General features: G+C 45.7%; 1 protein-coding gene across 1 annotated transcript in view; it reads left to right on the top strand.

Moving 5' to 3' along the window:
- The window catches only part of EDC4 (enhancer of mRNA decapping 4), a 33,137-nt gene that overhangs the window by 1,560 nt on the left and 15,063 nt on the right, over positions 1 to 16,514 (top strand). The window contains exons 2-17 of the mRNA XM_058034270.1: positions 2,529 to 2,685; positions 3,465 to 3,576; positions 4,219 to 4,318; positions 5,822 to 6,011; positions 7,024 to 7,171; positions 7,668 to 7,772; positions 8,211 to 8,320; positions 8,858 to 8,941; positions 9,471 to 9,566; positions 10,544 to 10,646; positions 11,101 to 11,281; positions 12,513 to 12,585; positions 12,995 to 13,086; positions 13,730 to 13,926; positions 14,637 to 14,725; positions 15,451 to 15,604. Of these exons, the coding sequence (XP_057890253.1) occupies positions 2,529 to 2,685; positions 3,465 to 3,576; positions 4,219 to 4,318; positions 5,822 to 6,011; positions 7,024 to 7,171; positions 7,668 to 7,772; positions 8,211 to 8,320; positions 8,858 to 8,941; positions 9,471 to 9,566; positions 10,544 to 10,646; positions 11,101 to 11,281; positions 12,513 to 12,585; positions 12,995 to 13,086; positions 13,730 to 13,926; positions 14,637 to 14,725; positions 15,451 to 15,604 (1,991 nt within the window). The remainder of the gene's footprint in view (positions 1 to 2,528; positions 2,686 to 3,464; positions 3,577 to 4,218; positions 4,319 to 5,821; positions 6,012 to 7,023; positions 7,172 to 7,667; positions 7,773 to 8,210; positions 8,321 to 8,857; positions 8,942 to 9,470; positions 9,567 to 10,543; positions 10,647 to 11,100; positions 11,282 to 12,512; positions 12,586 to 12,994; positions 13,087 to 13,729; positions 13,927 to 14,636; positions 14,726 to 15,450; positions 15,605 to 16,514) is intronic.

The raw sequence follows: 16,514 nt of genomic DNA, 5'->3' as shown, positions 1-16,514 counted from the left end.
CAGCTCCAGTGCACAAGAAGGCATTTGAGAGGAGAGGAGCAAGTGGGCAGGAAGTTCACAGAAAGAACCTGTACTGGTTCTCAGCAGAAATCACTGCCTGGGTAACAGGAAATAAACTTGAAAAGATGGACATAATAAGGGGAAGAAGAAGAGTGCACATGTTGGCTGAAAGTCTCTGAAACTCCTGTTAGGATGCCAGGGGAGAGGAACAGAGGAGCCTTCAGGTTTTGCAGTACCAGGTGCAGGTAGCTGTGAGCAGAGTTGTGTTCCTCTAGGTCCTGTCCAGGCAGGTGACAAGAAACACTCCCTGCTCTGAAGAGTTCACAACTGTCAGAGTACTTTTTTAATTCTGCTGGGCTTGGTGATTGTGAAAATGTCATCCAGGACCCAGTCTGTGTCTCTTGACACAGTTTCTCCCTGTTTTGGCAAACTTCATCCAATGCTTCGGTAGCTGTTGCCAAAGCATGGACCTGCCTGCTGGGATGTGGGGACAGGCTGTCAGTGCCCTGTGCTGAGGAGGAGCATCCCTGCTGGTGGTGGGCAGGATCCTTCCCTCCATGCAGGGATCTCTGCTGCTGAGCAGGTGTTATGTGGGCTCACCCTGCTGTGGTGTATCAGGGCAGTGTTCAGTACAGGCTGGCCTCTCCTGGTGCAGCTGATGGTGGGAGCAGGAAGGGTTCAGTCTCAGCTCTGACTGCTCCTGCTCTTTGAAAAGGTAATGAACACAAACACCCTCCTTTCCCTTTGAGACCTCGATCTACCAGCCTGGCTTAACCTTTTGGTTTAGTTCATGTTCTTACCAAATAGAGCCTCTTCCCTTCTTTTATGCCTCCAGGACTGTGCACAGGCAGCACCTGTGCTTGTCTGGCTTCTACTAACACAGACTGAGCTATGCCCCTTCCTGAACTTGGTGAGCTGATGTTGGGCCATCAGCCTCTGGAGAGTGTTTCTCCCTCCCTTTTTCCCATGGAGCAAACATCACTGTGCTGCTGTGTAAAAGACCAGCAGTACTTACATGAGGCTTTGCTGTGGCTGCAAAAGGGCAAAGCACGGATCATCTTTCTCTGGGAGACTGGATGCTTTTTCTGTAGGGAATATTTTCCTGCCTTTGGTCACAAAGGATCAAGTGCTGTCAGTGGAAGTGGCTGCAACTGGACAAGCACCCACCATATGCTGTAGGAATAAGGGGCACATCTTAATCCTGTGACAGCAAGCACAGCACCAGTGGGAGGTGCTGGATCACATTCCCTTGCTTGAATTTCCTTGTGCTGTGTGAGTGCTGCTGCTTTTTCTACACTGAGGTGGGTGCCCAAATTGTCCCTGCATTGGGGTGCCTTGTCAGTGCACATTTCTGTTGTTCATAATGACTTCATAAACAGGAGAGTTTGAAATACCCTTCTGGCAAATGAATAATTGCAGTTGTGTTGTAGGCAGCAGCACTCACCCTGATGCATTGAAGCCTATTCAGTAGCAGAAAGGTTGTCTCACTTTGGAAGGATCTGCCTCTTGCCCCCAGTTATGTTTAGGTTTGTTCCATGTGCCAGAGATGGGGAGTTCTGGTGCTGGGAGCAGCCATTTTGCAAGAGCTCAGCAGCAGTTGTTACCTGGCAACAGTATACGAAATTTCGGGTTTCAAAACCAGTGAAAATTTCCTGCAGGATTTGCTGAGACAGGCGGCTTTTCCTTGGTGTGCTGATGTGGGGGTGCAGATGGAGGGGCCCTGCTCTCCAGTGGGGGTTGTCAAATATTTGCCTTGCTAGTGAAGAAAGTCTCCTTCACCCCCTGTTATGTCTGTCCCCTCCTAAAGCCTTCAGAAGGCATGGGAGCCACCAAGCACCTGGTGCTAGGCCAGATGTGCAAAGTCAGGGCATACACACTCTTCAAAGCACAGCTGGGGCTCTGAACAAATGGCTGCTTTACACAAAAATTGAGTGCTATAAACTTCTCTGTGATTGTTCAACCAAGGGAAAAAATGGGAATCTCAAATGCACAGTTGCAGAGTTTCCTAGGAAAATTACTTGAACACCTGGATTTTGAGGTCTCACAGTCAGAAGCTGGTTTTGGAAAGTAACAAATGTATTGTTTCCAGCCAGCTCCAAATGTTGCAGCTGATGCCTGCACTGCTGGACTTCAGAAGTCTCTCTGCAGCCTGAGGGTTAGAAGTGACTTGTCAAGAACCTTTTGGTCTGGCACTTGATTCAGTAAACCTGAATTACCAGCCTAGTCTTTCTGATCTAAAGCTATTTGCTCCTTGAGCCAAGTTAAGTTCCTTGAAACATGTTCTTTGGAGTTTCTCTGATTTGCTTGTGAAGGAAAAAGAAGTATTTCACTCAGATGTGTGAAGGTGAGTTTGTCATCACATAGGAGGTCTCTTATTTTTTTTGTAGAACACTTGTCCCAGTTAATTCAGCGTATTCTACCTGACAGGCCCATAGAGGCTGACAAAAAGCACCTGGAGGTGGTGTATTTCACACAGTGCTGTTTATTTGTAATGCACATTGGGCACAGCTGGTGTTGCTTTTCCTCAGGTTCGGTGAATGAGAACCAGAGGCCATCGAATTCCTACAACGGGGACCTGAATGGGCTGCTGGTGCCTGACCCCCTTGGGAGCGGGGATGGAGCTGCTCTGGCCAAGCCTGTGCATCGCAGCATCTCCCTAGGAGCCCTGCAGGACAAACAAGTCATGTAAGTCTTGCCAAAGGAATGCTGAGAGGGAACAGAAAACAGCTCAAATTCGGTTCTCTGGAGCGTGGAGATGCATGCTGGGTGTCTGACAATGGGTTTTGTGTTCAGTTCAGGTGGCAATTGTGAGTCAGTGCTCTTGGTTGGAGCTTTTGTAGCTTTTGTGAGGCTGATGCATGGAGTCTGCCATCCTTGCATCTCAGGAACTGAAGAATACCTGCAGAGTTGTTCAGAGAAGGGAAACAGGACTGTACATGGTGAAAATTGCAGATCACAGTGAATGTAAATCATGAGGGCTCTGGTTGAAACTTGTGGTTCCCCTGTAGATGTCCAGCAGGAGCCCCAACACCTGAGGTGTTGCAGAGCTCATGGAAGTAGCTTCTGCTTGGGTTCTCTGGTCGTGGTTTTGAAAGAGAATGCCATGAGAACCACAAGCAGTGTGCACTGTTTTGTTGATAAGATTCAGCTGGTTGGTTTTGGTTTCTTCACACCTTCCAGTGCTGGGGATGTGAATCAAATGTAGGTCTGTGCTGGAGTGAAATGAACTGAAGGTTTTTAGGCTGAACAAAGCAGGTGTTTGACTCTCTCAAACCTGTGACACACAGGGAAGGGAGACTCAGCTGAGAAGAGTTTTGTCTTAACTTGTTCAGCTCAAGCTCTTAGATACACAAATCCTACTGTGTGGCTGTTAAAATTATGAATTTAACATAAATTGTTAAATACTCTGTTCCTGTGAGTCCTGTCTGATTTTTTTTTCCCCCTTTGTTTTTTTTTTTTTAAAGCTGCCTTTCTGGTGATGACAGCTCCACGTGCTTAGTGATATCAGCAAAAGATGTGGAGGTAGTGGCCAGCAGTGATTCCAGCATCACCAGTAAGGCCAGAGGGAGTAACAAGGTAAGGAGTAAGAGAAAGCATGGTCTGTCTCTTTTTTAGTCACATCAGCTCATGCTTGAATATTTTTAAACAGAAATAAATATCTTCTTTCTTGTGTCATAGGAGTTTGTAATGAGGTAGAAGTTTGTCAAAGACTTTAACAAGGAGAAGAAGTTGGACCAGTATCTTGTAATTGATTGTTTCTGTTATTCCAGGGTCTGGCTGAGTTACCTTCTCATTTGCAGAAGTTCATGATCTAAGCTGTAGGTTCCTGGGAAGTGTCCTTTCTCCACAAACATGATTTTTCTGCTGCTTGTTTCCTCCCTGCACCCGAAGGGAGGGTTTCCCTGGCTGTTCTGCTGGCGTCAGTCCTGCTGAGAGCTCTGGCCAGCAGGTCAGAGCTGCAAGAACCAATATGCTGAAATTAGAGCTGGTGCTGAGCAGAGAACTAAGCCATGCTCAGAACAAATGCTGATGATGAGGAGAGAGACATCTGGTCTTGATCCACTCACCCTTTTCCACTTTGTTCCTTAATTTTCCATTTTGTGTTTTTCCATTTTCTGTTCCAGTTTGTTCTTCAGTATGCAGCGAACTAAGGGACCACAAAGATGGAAAAGATAATTCCAGACAATTCTCATGTTTTGTTTTCTTTCTTCTGAACAGGTGAAAATACAGCCTGTTGCTAGATATGACTGGGAGCAGAAGTACTATTATGGCAATCTGATAGCTGTCTCAAACTCTTACCTGGCTTATGCCATTAGGGGTGAGTTACCTTCTTGTCTTGGATGTGATTTGTATTCTTTGCTCTGTGTATCAGTAAGAAAAGCAGAGTTTTCATCAGAACAACATAACTGGCAATAATTGAAACATACCTTGAAATATCCAGATCAGAGTGTTGTTGTAGAGAGAATATAAACAATGATGGAGAGAAGAGTTTATGTGGGAGAGTTAGAAATAGAAGAGAAGGACTCAGTGGGGATGTAGGAAAAGTTGAAGGACTACATTGGTTTTACTGGAGAGCTGATGTTCATATTCCTCTAATTAAATATTTCTGCAGCAAACAAGCACAGAAACAGCCCCATGATAATTTGAGCAGAGAAGTGTTTGTGATGGATTTGCTTGCATAAATTTAGACTTGAGTTTAAAGCTAAATTTTGAGGATCCAAGGAGCAGATGCAGTGCCTTGTGCAATAGAGAGAGGAAAGCAGAACAACACAGGGAAAGATTGTTTCACAGCATATGGGAAAGAAAGTGGCAAGATGAGAGGAAACAGTCTCAAGTTGTGCCAGGGAAGGTTTAAATTAGATATTAGGAAAAATTAAAACATTAGAACTGCCCTGCCCAGGGAAGTGGTGAAGTCACCATTCCTGGAAGGGTTCAAAACCACATAGATATGGCACTTGAGGACATGGTTTAGTGCTGAACATGAGGGTTGTGCTGGTTGGACATGATGATATTAAAGGTATTTTCCAACCTTAAGAGTTCTATGAAATGAACACTTATTTATCTACAGTGTCTCTTTCTGCTCTCATAGATGCACAGAGTGTCTGTGTCTCTTTATTCTTAGTTCTTGCACGAGTTTATCTGGTCTTTATGAAACCTGCTACTCTGCTCTTGTTTTTTTTTCCTAGCTGAGGTTATTTTAGAGTAGCTTAAGGATGTCTCACCCTTTAAAAAGTATTTTGAAAGCTTGGGTGTAGCAACACTGGGAAGCTGAGTGGTGTGCTAGGGCTGGCATGGGCATCAGGAAGTGAAAGCACCATGATCTCTGTAAGAATGCCTACTTTGTAGGGATTGGTGTCTATCTGAAAAGGGGAAGCTGGAAACTTTGCTTAGTGTGCTCATGTTCTGAAGCATCTTCTTTTCAGTCATGCAAGCCAAAAAGCAGGGCTTTCTGCAGGGTGAATGTTCATGCCTTTTGCTTCCCCTTACAGAACATGTATCTGAGCTATCTGCCTCTCAGTGACTCCTTTTCTCCATGAAAAATTGAACAGAAAATTTAATTGAATTTAATTAAAACCAACTGAAAATTAAATTGCAAACAAAATTAATTCACTGTCACTGGAGGTCAGCCTTGGAAGCATGGCAAGCTCAGGATGAAGGTTCAGGCCTGGCATTTAATTGCAACATTTAATGAGGATAATCCTGGGAATTATGAGAAGTTTATGAGAGTTATGAGGAGTTTATGGGAATTATGCAGAGAAACCACAGACATGAATGGTGACTTTTACATGAATGGTGACTGTTTCCTCTGTGTGTCTCACAGCTGCCAGCAATGGCTCTGCCATGGTGCGGGTGTTGAGTGTGAGCACTGCAGAACGGACCTTGCTGAAGGGATTCACAGGAGGTGTGGCAGACCTGGCCTTTGCTCACCTCAACTCCAACCAGCTGGCCTGCCTGGACGAGGCAGGCAACCTTTTTGTCTGGCGCCTTGCCATGGATAAAGAAAAAATCCAGTATCTTGTCCAAATACACCTCCTGTCAGCCTCTGTGCAATGATAGATGTGAATGCAACCCCAACATTACCCTTTGATTTTGTGGCCTTTGCAGAATAGCAGCTTGCAGGGGAAAGATTGATAGTTATGCCCCTTCTAGAGTATCAAATCTGTCAACTTTTACCTGCATTCAGCACAGTCATTACTTGATATTGCAATGCTTGAGATTCTAGGAGCACCTCAGTGCTCCTGGTCCAGGCAAAGTAGACAGTGAGAAGTGTCAGTCTGTAGCAGCTTGGGTGTGGACAGTGTCACCTCAAGTGTGTGACAGAGGTTTGTCTTGTCTGGTTCTACCTCTTTTCCTCAGTTACTTCTCTTGGGAAGAGGATATAATACGTCCCATCCACTCACTATCTTCTTTCCAAACCTGTCATCCTTTTAGTGGCCCTGAAATTTATTTTCAGTGTTCATTACCCTAAATATTTTCATTTAATTGCTAGGAGTGATTGCTCAGTGCTTCTGGGAAACACTGATGCATGTCACCTCAGAGTGTAGCCTTTTAATTTTAATTGTGCACCATCATTTCAAAAGCAACTGGAGCAAAGGTGGTGGTAGTAGTTGAAGCCCTGATTTGTGGTGGTGCACTCGAGCACTCAGCTGGGGGCAGTGTGGTAGCTTTTCTTTCTCTGGTAGTGTTGCAATGCTAAGAAATCATCTAATCATTAGCTGTCTGATGGATTGCACATTCAGATGTGGCTGTGTGCCCTTGTTGTGCTCATCCTGTCACTGCAGCCCGCAAGAGAAAATTGTGAGAACCTATAAACTTTTGTAAGCTGGAGCTCTTCTGTCAGTGAAGAAACTCTAGCTTGGCTGCTTCCTCAGCAGAATCCCTTTACCTGCTTCCTTTTTGAATCAATGGCCCAAAAACCCTTGAGGTTTAACAGTATTAAACCAGCAGACCAAACCTGAACAGTTTATTGCTGGGCATTAGTAGCAGAGCCAGAATGTTGCATTTCTTAACCCTGGTGATCAGAGAGGAGATCCTGGTTAACATCAAGCGGCCTGACAACACCCCCCTGAACACCTTCCGGAGAATCATCTGGTGCCCCTTCATCCCCGACGACAACGAGGAGAGCGGCGAGGAGGGCAGCCAGACCCTGGCATTGCTGCATGAGGACAGGGTAAGGAAAATCTGCTTGGAAACATTGTCCTAACTTATCATTAGGAGAGAATTTAATGGAGGAAAGAGCTGAGTTTGCAGTGAAGTTGTAAAGGCTCCTGTCTAGTCCATGATGGGGATCCTTCTGTAAGATGTTGGGTTCCTCTCTTCCCAGGAGAGATCATTCTCTGGGCCATCCTCAGGAGGATGGAAAGGGAATTTCTGCTCACCATCAGATGCCAAGGACCACTTGTAACAGAGGCATCACTTGTCTGTTCAGGCTGAGCCAGTACCCGAGGGAGGGGCTTGGTGGGCAGCAGCTCCAAATGCCAAGAGCAATTCCCTGTTGTGTACAATGCCAGGATTGAATGGCCAAATTGTGTGGAAATGGGAAGGTGTGTGTCACACACTTCCATTGGGCTGGTGTGTCAGGCCATAAGATAAGGATCTAGGAAGTTCTCTGGATCAAACCAGTGGTTATAAAAATAAACCTGTGTGTCTGCATGTTTGTTTTCCAGGCAGAGGTGTGGGACTTGGACATCATCCGAACCAACAACAGCTCCTGGCCAGTGGAAGTGCCTGACATCAAAGAAGGCTTCATTGTGGTGAAAGGCCACAGCACGGTACAAACCTGGGTTCTTTGGGTTTTCTTTGGGTTATAGGGTCTCAGGAACTGCAGTTCTTAGGACAGTTGGATGTAAAAAAAACAGTTGTGAGGAAATTATAATTGTAAAAGCCAGAAGAGCCCAAACCAAAATGAGCTCTATTTATAACATGAATAAGAGTAAGAGCAGTGGCAACAGAATCCCTTGTACTTGAATTTGCTGTCTGGAAAATGTGATTGTTTATTATTACGAAGAAAGAGGGTGCCTGTCAATTGTTCTGTGAAGGGTTAAAAGGCTTAATGTTAGAAGCTACCATTTTCTGTTAGAAATCCACTCTGGCCTTCTCTACTGTCAGATTGTTAGTCAAATTCTTGCTTGAAGATAGAGCCTTTTCTTCTTGTAAAGTAAGAAAAGCTATAATTACGATTCTGTGTCTCTTTTCCCCCCTCTGTGTAGTGCCTGAGCGAGGGAGCACTTTCTCCAGATGGAACTGTGTTGGCCACAGCAAGCCATGATGGTTTTGTAAAATTCTGGCAGATCTATATTGAGGGACAGGATGAGCCAAGGTAACTAGAGAATTGGGAAATGAAGAATCTTGGAACAGAGAGCAGCAGCATTTTCTCTGGGAGGATTTCCTTGATACAGAATTACCTGTGATGGTCATTCTTAGGACATTATAAAGATACAGCATAAGTGTTTGTAATTTGTTGCTGAAAAAAATTGCATCACTGAATATCACAGGCTTATGGAAAAAGCGGAGAGCTGTGTCTGGAAACAGGAGTTCTGTGCTTTGCACAAGCTGTAGTCAAACTCTTTTGCACTGTCTGTGTAAATGCAGGAAGCTGCTCTGAGCTGTTCTTCTCAATGCTGACTTCTTTTTCCATTGTATTTTTGTTAAGACGCCAGACCAAATGACAACATGGGATTTTATTTATTTGTTGGTGACAATATTTGTCTGTGTGGTCTCCTTATTTTAAATAAGACTTGCAAAGAGCTACAAGTCAGTAATCATTTGTGGCTTCTGGACAAGGAGTTGTGTGTTCAGCATCCTCCTCATTTGCCACTCCCTTCACACTTGGATGTTTTCTCTGATTTATTCTTAGGTGTCTTCATGAGTGGAAACCCCATGATGGTAAACCTCTTTCCTGCCTGCTCTTTTGTGACAACCATAAAAAACAAGACCCAGAGTAAGTCCCCAATCCTGTCCTTGAAATATTAAAGCTCAGCATTGTTTTCTAAATGCCTTGCCTTGAAAGTTCCTTGTAACTGAATAATACTTCAAAATTTTGGCTTTGTAGCAGGAGCAAGTCCTTAATCAGTTTTCTAGTGATGCAGAAATAAATAAGACTCTGAAGCACAACCTAAAGTGACATGAATCATAGTGCCAATTTCATGAAAGTAATGAGAATTCTAAATTGAGAATTTAAAAAAACCTGAGTCCTCTCAGGTTTGTGGCATGGTCAGTCTTAAATGGCCTGTTAGTCCTCCAGATTTCAACTGCCCATTGCTGAAAATACAGCTTTTATTGTTATTGTTTCTTCAGTTGTGGCCTTAAGGTTTCTGAGAGGTGTAGTGGTTTCTAGTCTGCCTCAGAGCAGAAATTTTCTGGGAACTTTAAACCATGGTTGGGCAAAATCAGCTGTGGGCAGCTTGTGAGGAGCTTTTCTGGGTAGGATGAATCGTCTTTAAGAGAATTTGGATCTGTTGTGCCTGCAGAGTTCCCTTCTGGAGGTTTCTCATCACAGGAGCCGAGCAGAACAGAGAGCTGAAGATGTGGTGCACAGTGTCCTGGACCTGTCTGCAGACTGTTCGGTACGTGTGCCTGGGTGCCCCTGAAGGCTGGCATTTAAGGGGACTGAATTTGCCAAGGTGATCCCTGATGTCCCATGGATTCTACTCCTTTGCCATTCCAACCTGTTGTTGGAAGCTCTCAGGTCTGGCAGATGGTCAGGTCAAGGTTAGGCAGGGCCAGGGAAGTTTATACTTTTATTATTTGTGTTACCAAGATCTGTTGTCTTTGCCTTGTTCTATAAAGCAGAGACATAGCTGTAACATGAGAGGAGATTGCACAACAGAACTGCACACCTTGAGTGTTTTCTTCTCTGGAGATTTTAGATATTCAGTAACCAATCTAGGATCTTCTCCTATTAGTGCTTTTTCTGTTTAAATTTTGAGAAGCTGCTATGTTGATAGAGCTTAAGAAATTATCCAAGGCTTAAATGTTGAGCTGTCTAGGCCCAGAAATTGAAATTGTGCTTTAATCCATCCCTTGACTCAGCTTAGGTTCCCTGATTTTATTTTTCTGTTGGTGGATCATGGCCTTTCTTACCACACACATGCTTAAGGCCACTTTGGATTTTCCCTCTTTAAATGAGAAGAAATGACATAGAGCCAAGTGCTGCTTTTTCCACCTCACACTACAGAAGGTCCAAAACTTATGGAAGGGTTATTTTGATTTGGTGGATTTTTGGTTTTAAATCTGCAGCATTGACTCTTGTACTCCTGTGAATGTGAAACGTGTTGAGTAATGACTGTCACCTTGCATTTCAATGTTCAGAATCCATAACTTGATCCTATCATGCCATCTCCCAGCTGCTTTCTTAGCTGATGTCAGCATTGATTTCAGCAAAGGAGTTTCTGTTCTAGTGGGTGGTTGCACTGTAATAGGGCTGTAAACTCCTTAAGGTTCCGTGGGAGTTTTGGTAATTAGTGCAGTTTCATAGCAATCATGCTGGTTGGGCTAATCTACCTTTCTGTCTGCACCCCCTCCCTCTTATTTGTATATGTAGCTTTTCTCCTGACATATTCAGCTCCATGAATATTCCTCCCAGCCTGAAAGTCTGCCTGGACCTCTCAGCTGAGTATCTGATACTGAGTGATGTGCAGAGAAAAGTAAGTAGTTCATTTTGTTGCTGCCTGTGGGAAATGGTGGCTGAAGCAGAATTGGCCTTGTGGTGTGTGACTGGTTCTGCTGCTTAGGTCTGGGATTTGCATGTTAGCAGATAAAAATGCAGAAGTTGACTCAGCAATTTCACTGTTTGATGAAAAAGGGCAGCAGTTCAGCTGAGTAATCCTGAGGACTCTTAAGGATTATTTCTCACCCTTTGTAAAGCTCTCATTTGGAGATACTTGTGTCTGGCATGCTAGGATTGAGTTCTTGATCAACATTGACTCCCTTTAGAGTGTGGTGCTTGTGGTTCCCTTGAGTGTTCCATTTCAAATTTCAAGATCCAGGCTTTATTCCTCACATTATTTCCCTTGTTCCCAATCTGGTTTGGATGCTCAGCTCTGTAGTCCCCACACATGTGCATGTTCTGCTCTGAAAGCTCTGATTTACCATTTCCAGGTCTTGTATGTGATGGAATTGATGCAGAACCAGGAGGAGGGCAAGGCTTACTTCAGCTCCATCTCAGAGTTCCTCCTGACCCACCCGGTGCTGAGCTTTGGCATCCAGGCCGTGAGCCGCTGCCGGCTGCGGCACACCGAGGTGCTCCCGGCAGAGGAGGAGACTGACAGCTTGGGTGTAGGTAGGTGACAGAATTTGGCTGCTGTGTGGTCAGGATTTCTTTCCTGGCTTGTTCTGACTTTGTAATGAAAGGCTGGTCACTTCTCCCAAATAACGAGACAAGAGGAAAGAGCCTCAGGTTGTGCCCAATGAGGTTTGATTGGGTGTCAGGCTTAAGCTGGATTGTCAAGCATTGCAGTACAGGATTCAAGTTGTGGCCTGGTCACTGCCCTGGTCCTGCTGGTGGCACTGTTGCTGAAACAGGCCAGGATGCCAATGGCCACATTGGCACATGCTGGCTCATTTTAAGTTGCTCTCAACCAGCACCCACAGGCCCTTTCCCCCTGGGCAGCTTTGCAGCCACTCTGCTCAGCCTGTGGTGCTGCAGGGGGTTGTTGTGACCCAAGCACAGGACCTAGCTCTTGGCCTTGTTGAACCTCACACAATTGGCCTCAGCCCATCAATCCAGCCTGTCCAGACCCCTCTGTAGGCCCTTCCTTCCTTCCTTGCACATCAACACTCCTGCCTAAAGTGGTGCACAGCATCTTCAGCCAGTCAAGGGATTGTCTTGCTCTGCTCTGCAGTGGTGCAGCCTTGAGTCCCATGTGCAGTTTTGGGCCCCACAATATGAAAAAGACACGAAGCTGTTAGAGAGTGTCCAGAAGAGGGCCATGAGGATGGTGAAGTGGAAGCTGGGTGGAGAGTGCCTGAGGTCACTTGGTCTGTTCAGCCTGGAGGGGACTGAGGGAAGACCTCCTTGCAGTCTTCCAGCATCCTCACGAGAGACAGGCACTGATCTTTTCAATCACAAGACCAGTGACAGGACTCAAGGAAATGGCATAAAGCTGAGTCAGTGGAGGTTTTTGTTGGATATCCGGAAAAAGTTTTTCATCCAGAGGCTGGTTGGGCACAGGAACAGGTACCCTGGGGCAGTGATTGAAGCACTGAGCCTGAGTTCAAGAAGCATTTGGACAGTTCTTCCAGGCACATGCAGTGATTCTTAGGGTGTTCTGTGCAAGGCCAGGAGTTGGACTCGGTGATCCTCATGGGTCCCATCCAGCTCAGGATATTCTGTGGAGTTGTCTGCGAAGTTATTGAGAGTGCTCTTGATCCCTTCATCCATCCAGATCATTGATAAAGAGAATCTGTATCATGCTGGTTCTCTGCTGTCAGTTCATCCTGCTGTGATGCTTTTGTAGTACTTTGTGTGTAGTTTCCATGCAACTTCATATTTTACCTCTGTCTCTTTCCAGAAGGTGCTCAGGGCTCTGGGGCTGTTGAATCAGCAGCAGGTGTGCTGATAAAACTCTTCTGTGTTCACACCAAGTGAGTATGTGTGTGCAGCTGTGTGTGTTTGTCCTAGCCCTGCACTGACCTGTAGAAATTTAGGTTCAATTCTTTTGCTCATAACAAAAGCTACTTGGCCCCAAAGAAATTTCTGTGGTGTGTATGGCCTTACAGGAGGTAGCTCTGAATGGTGTGACAAGCTTGTATTTCCATGAGTGATTTCAGAGTTGTGCTCACACACAAATGCTGGGAAACATCTCAGATACCCTGGGTGGCAGAACTGGGTGACACGGCTGAGTGAGGATCAGCTTCTGTTGCTTCTGTGACAGGCAGAAAACACTGAAGCATTTTCCAAGGGAATTAGTTCAGTGAAATCTTCTGAGCCTTAATGATGCCTTAAGTCTTCTGGTGTTTCCTAAGCTGATCAGAGATGCTTGTTTCTTTCTAGGGCCCTACAGGATGTGCAGATCAGATTCCAGCCTCTTCACAGCCCTGACACAAGTGCTTCCATGCCTGCCCATGGCTCTCATGAAGAATTTGGTGAGCATGTGTGTTAAATTGGTTTTTAGTGTTACTGAGCCTTTAAAGGTTATTGGTGAGGAGAGCAGAAGAGTTTTGGGTATCTCTTTGTACTGCAGTGGTGTCATTGCATAAAGGGTTCTGAATATGGAGTAGCAGAGGAGCAGGAAGCTGGTTAGACCCTGTGAGTATGGAGTTTGGGATGTGTTACACCAGGAGTGCTAATGCTTTGTGCATGCTTGAGTTCACCTTCCTGGGTGATTTGGCACTTGTGAAAGAAACTGGAAGTTTGTCTCTTGTCAGGTGGAAGAGATCAGAGTGACAGCAGAGCTGTGGGAGTAGAGGGGGCTGGGCTGTTTGTGATGAGCTCTTTCAGCTCATTCACGATTCTGGGATGTGGCAGTTCAACTGGCCTTGCTTTTAGGGAAGAAAGGAAGCTTGGACATTTTATTATCAAAGCCTGATAAAATCCAGTCTGGCATACAAAGAGAAAGCATAACACAGGATTTGCATTGCTCTAAGCTTTGACTGGGATCTTGCAGGGTTTTTGCTTGTTCTTCTTGGAATCAAGCACGGCATGCAATGGCACAAGTTTATACTTCATGGAATTAGAGCTTTAGTTTTGGAGGGAAGTTCCAGACTGATTTGTACCTCTCCCTGGAAGCCTTTCCAGACCACATGGCTGACCTGGGCACGGAGGGGCTGGGCTCTGAGAAGGAGTCTGTGCACGGCTCCCAGCCGGACCTGCGGCGCATCGCCGATCTGCCCGTGCCAGCAGATTTCCTGTCCCTGTCCAGTGATGCCAAGCCCAAGCTGATGACTCCAGATGCATTCATGACACCAAGTACTTCTCTTCAGCAGGTAATCAGAGATCTTTTAAGGTGATGTAAGGGATGGGGGTGGATTTTGGTACGTTTGGACACCCTTTTCAGCTGTAATGACTATGATAAGCTTTGCTAGCTTAATGCAGAGCACACAGGAAACTCTGCATGTAGCCAGACTGAGCAGGGCCCTGTTGGCACATCTAAAATGCTAAGCTGGCCTAAGCTTGTATTGTAAGTGCTGTGTTTAACTGCAAAACCACTGATGTAGGTGTGCTTTGTAGAAATATGGGTTTGCTAAATAACTGTATCTAAGCTGCGAGACTGCTGTTACTGGTTTGCACATGTTGTTTGGGGATATGATATAACTGTAATGGAAGAAAAGATTCCACTTCTGCACATCCTGCTGATGGGGTCCTGTGGGGGTGCAGATCTGAAATGATCAGGGGACTGTTGGAACTGTTCAGACTTGTGAGACCCCTTTGGAGTACCCCACTCTCTGCCATAAACCCTCTGCCTCTGCACTGGTGAGGTCACTTTGGGGACAGCAGTTCCCCAGTAAAAGCAGCCATATGATGGGGATGTTTTGTGATTTGTCTTTGTCCAGCACCTGAGCACCTTGGCAGAACAACCCAACCTGTGGGGATGTTTTCTATTCCCTCTTCACCAGAGACTCTCTAGGAGTCTCTTCCTCAGGCTGAGTTGTGTTGTTGGCCTCTGTGCCCTCCTGACTGCTGTGTTTCCTTGCAGATTGCTGTCTCTCCAGGCAGCAGTGTCAGCTCCCTGACTGCAGTCACAGCCATGAGCAGCACTTCTGTCACGGATGCCTCTCTGCCCAGGTGAGCAGCACATGGGTTAAATAATTCATTTGCAGCTGAACTGACACAGGCCTTTGGGATAGCACAGAGCTGTAGCATGTCTTGCAGGAGTGGAGATTGTAACCAGAGTTAGAAACTGGCCTGAGTCCCAACATCCCTGTATAGGCAGCTGTTTCCATCCCTGTTGCAGCTTGGAACGTGTCTGTTGTCATCTAGAGGCCAACAAGAGTGTTTTATGTGTACCTCATAGGGATTCTGTTATTGCAGCTCAGTTTTGTTGCTCTCCATGCTTTTCCCAAAGGGCCATTGTTTGCAGGTAAGAGAACTCTGCAGCCACCAAGGACAGGGAGAGAATTAGGACTGGTAGGAAAATCTTACAGTGTGACAGTGGGTTGGGCTGCTTAACAGGGGAGAACTTCACTTCTGGGGGTTGGGAAAAGGAGAGAGACTCATCTCATAGTGTTGTGTTTCTCCCTGTACTCTGTACAGTGCCCACTGGAGATACAATTGGTCCCTTCTCTCACTGACCCCTCAAATTCTAAAAAGATTGCAATGGCCCTTTTTTTTCTCTTTTTGTTATTTCCACCTGGTATCTCTCTGACCTGTACAGGGACTAGTAGCTGACCATGGTGGAAAGAGCAAGGGCTCCTCCACTGATCTTTGTACCCCATCTCCTCAGCTCGAGTGTTTGATACAGATCAATCATTTATTTGGGCTGCTTGATTTGCTGGTGTCTTTTTCTGCAGAGCTTCAGAAGACTTGACAGTGAGCCCCAAGATGCAGCTGGACACCAGCCTCACGCTGAGCAGCAGCAGCAGCAGTCTCCAGACCAGTCCCAGGAGTCACTCTGTTCTTATCCCAGGCCTCCCTGACAAGCTTACACCAAAGGCACCTGTTCCAGTAAGGCTCCAAATGCTGCTCCCTTCCTTCTCATGGGCCAAGGAACCTCTCTATGGGTCTCTACAAGCTGAAATTGCTCAGCCTGGAGAACAAAAGGCTCTGAGGAGCAGAGTGGCCTTTTAGTGCTTTAGAGAGTGACTTTTTACATGGGCAGACAGGGATAGGGCATGGGAGAATGATTTTAAACTAGAAGAGGGGAGGCTTATTTTAGATGTTAGGGGGAAATTTTTTCAGGGGGTGGTAAGGCACTGGCATAGACTTCCCAGGAAAGTTGTGGATTCCCAATCCCTGGAAGTGTCCAAGGCCAGATTGGATGGGGCATTGAGCAACCTGGTCTAGTGGAAAGTGTCCCTGCCCATGGCAGTGGAGTTGGAACAAGGTGAGCTTTAAGGTCCTTTTCAACCCAAACCTTTCTAGGATTCTATGAAATTACATTTATTTGGATGTTAACAGGGACAGTGTGTGCCCTTTGGAAAACAGCTGCTGGCACACATGTGCAGTCCAGTTTACTCAGCCACATTGGTGGAATTTGTGTCTCTGAAAGAGAGATACAGCCGTAGATAGCTGCAGTACAGCTACAGATACAGCAATGGAGGGACAGCTCTAGCTTGTGCTGTCACCATCCCAGTGGCTGGAACTGGTCAGCCTTTGTGTTAAGAGACAGTCCTACCTGGAAAGGCTTATTCCTGCTGTTGTTCTGATGAGTCTGAAATCATGATTTCCTATCCCTAAATTTTAATTTCCAGGTGTAGTGTAGAACAGACCATGACCAAAGCTTGAAATTGAAACAAGATGTTCAGTGTTAAAACTAGTGTTCTCCTTCAAAGAGAAGGGAGTCTGGAGCAGAGAAGGGGGTTAGAATTAGTGTTACATTTTCTTTTGAAAGGGAGTTTAAACTAGCATTGGCTTA

Source organism: Melospiza georgiana, chromosome 14 (assembly GCF_028018845.1).
Source record: "Melospiza georgiana isolate bMelGeo1 chromosome 14, bMelGeo1.pri, whole genome shotgun sequence".
NCBI classification, from domain to species: domain Eukaryota; kingdom Metazoa; phylum Chordata; class Aves; order Passeriformes; family Passerellidae; genus Melospiza; species Melospiza georgiana.
This window is presented reverse-complemented; position numbering and strand designations above follow the sequence as displayed.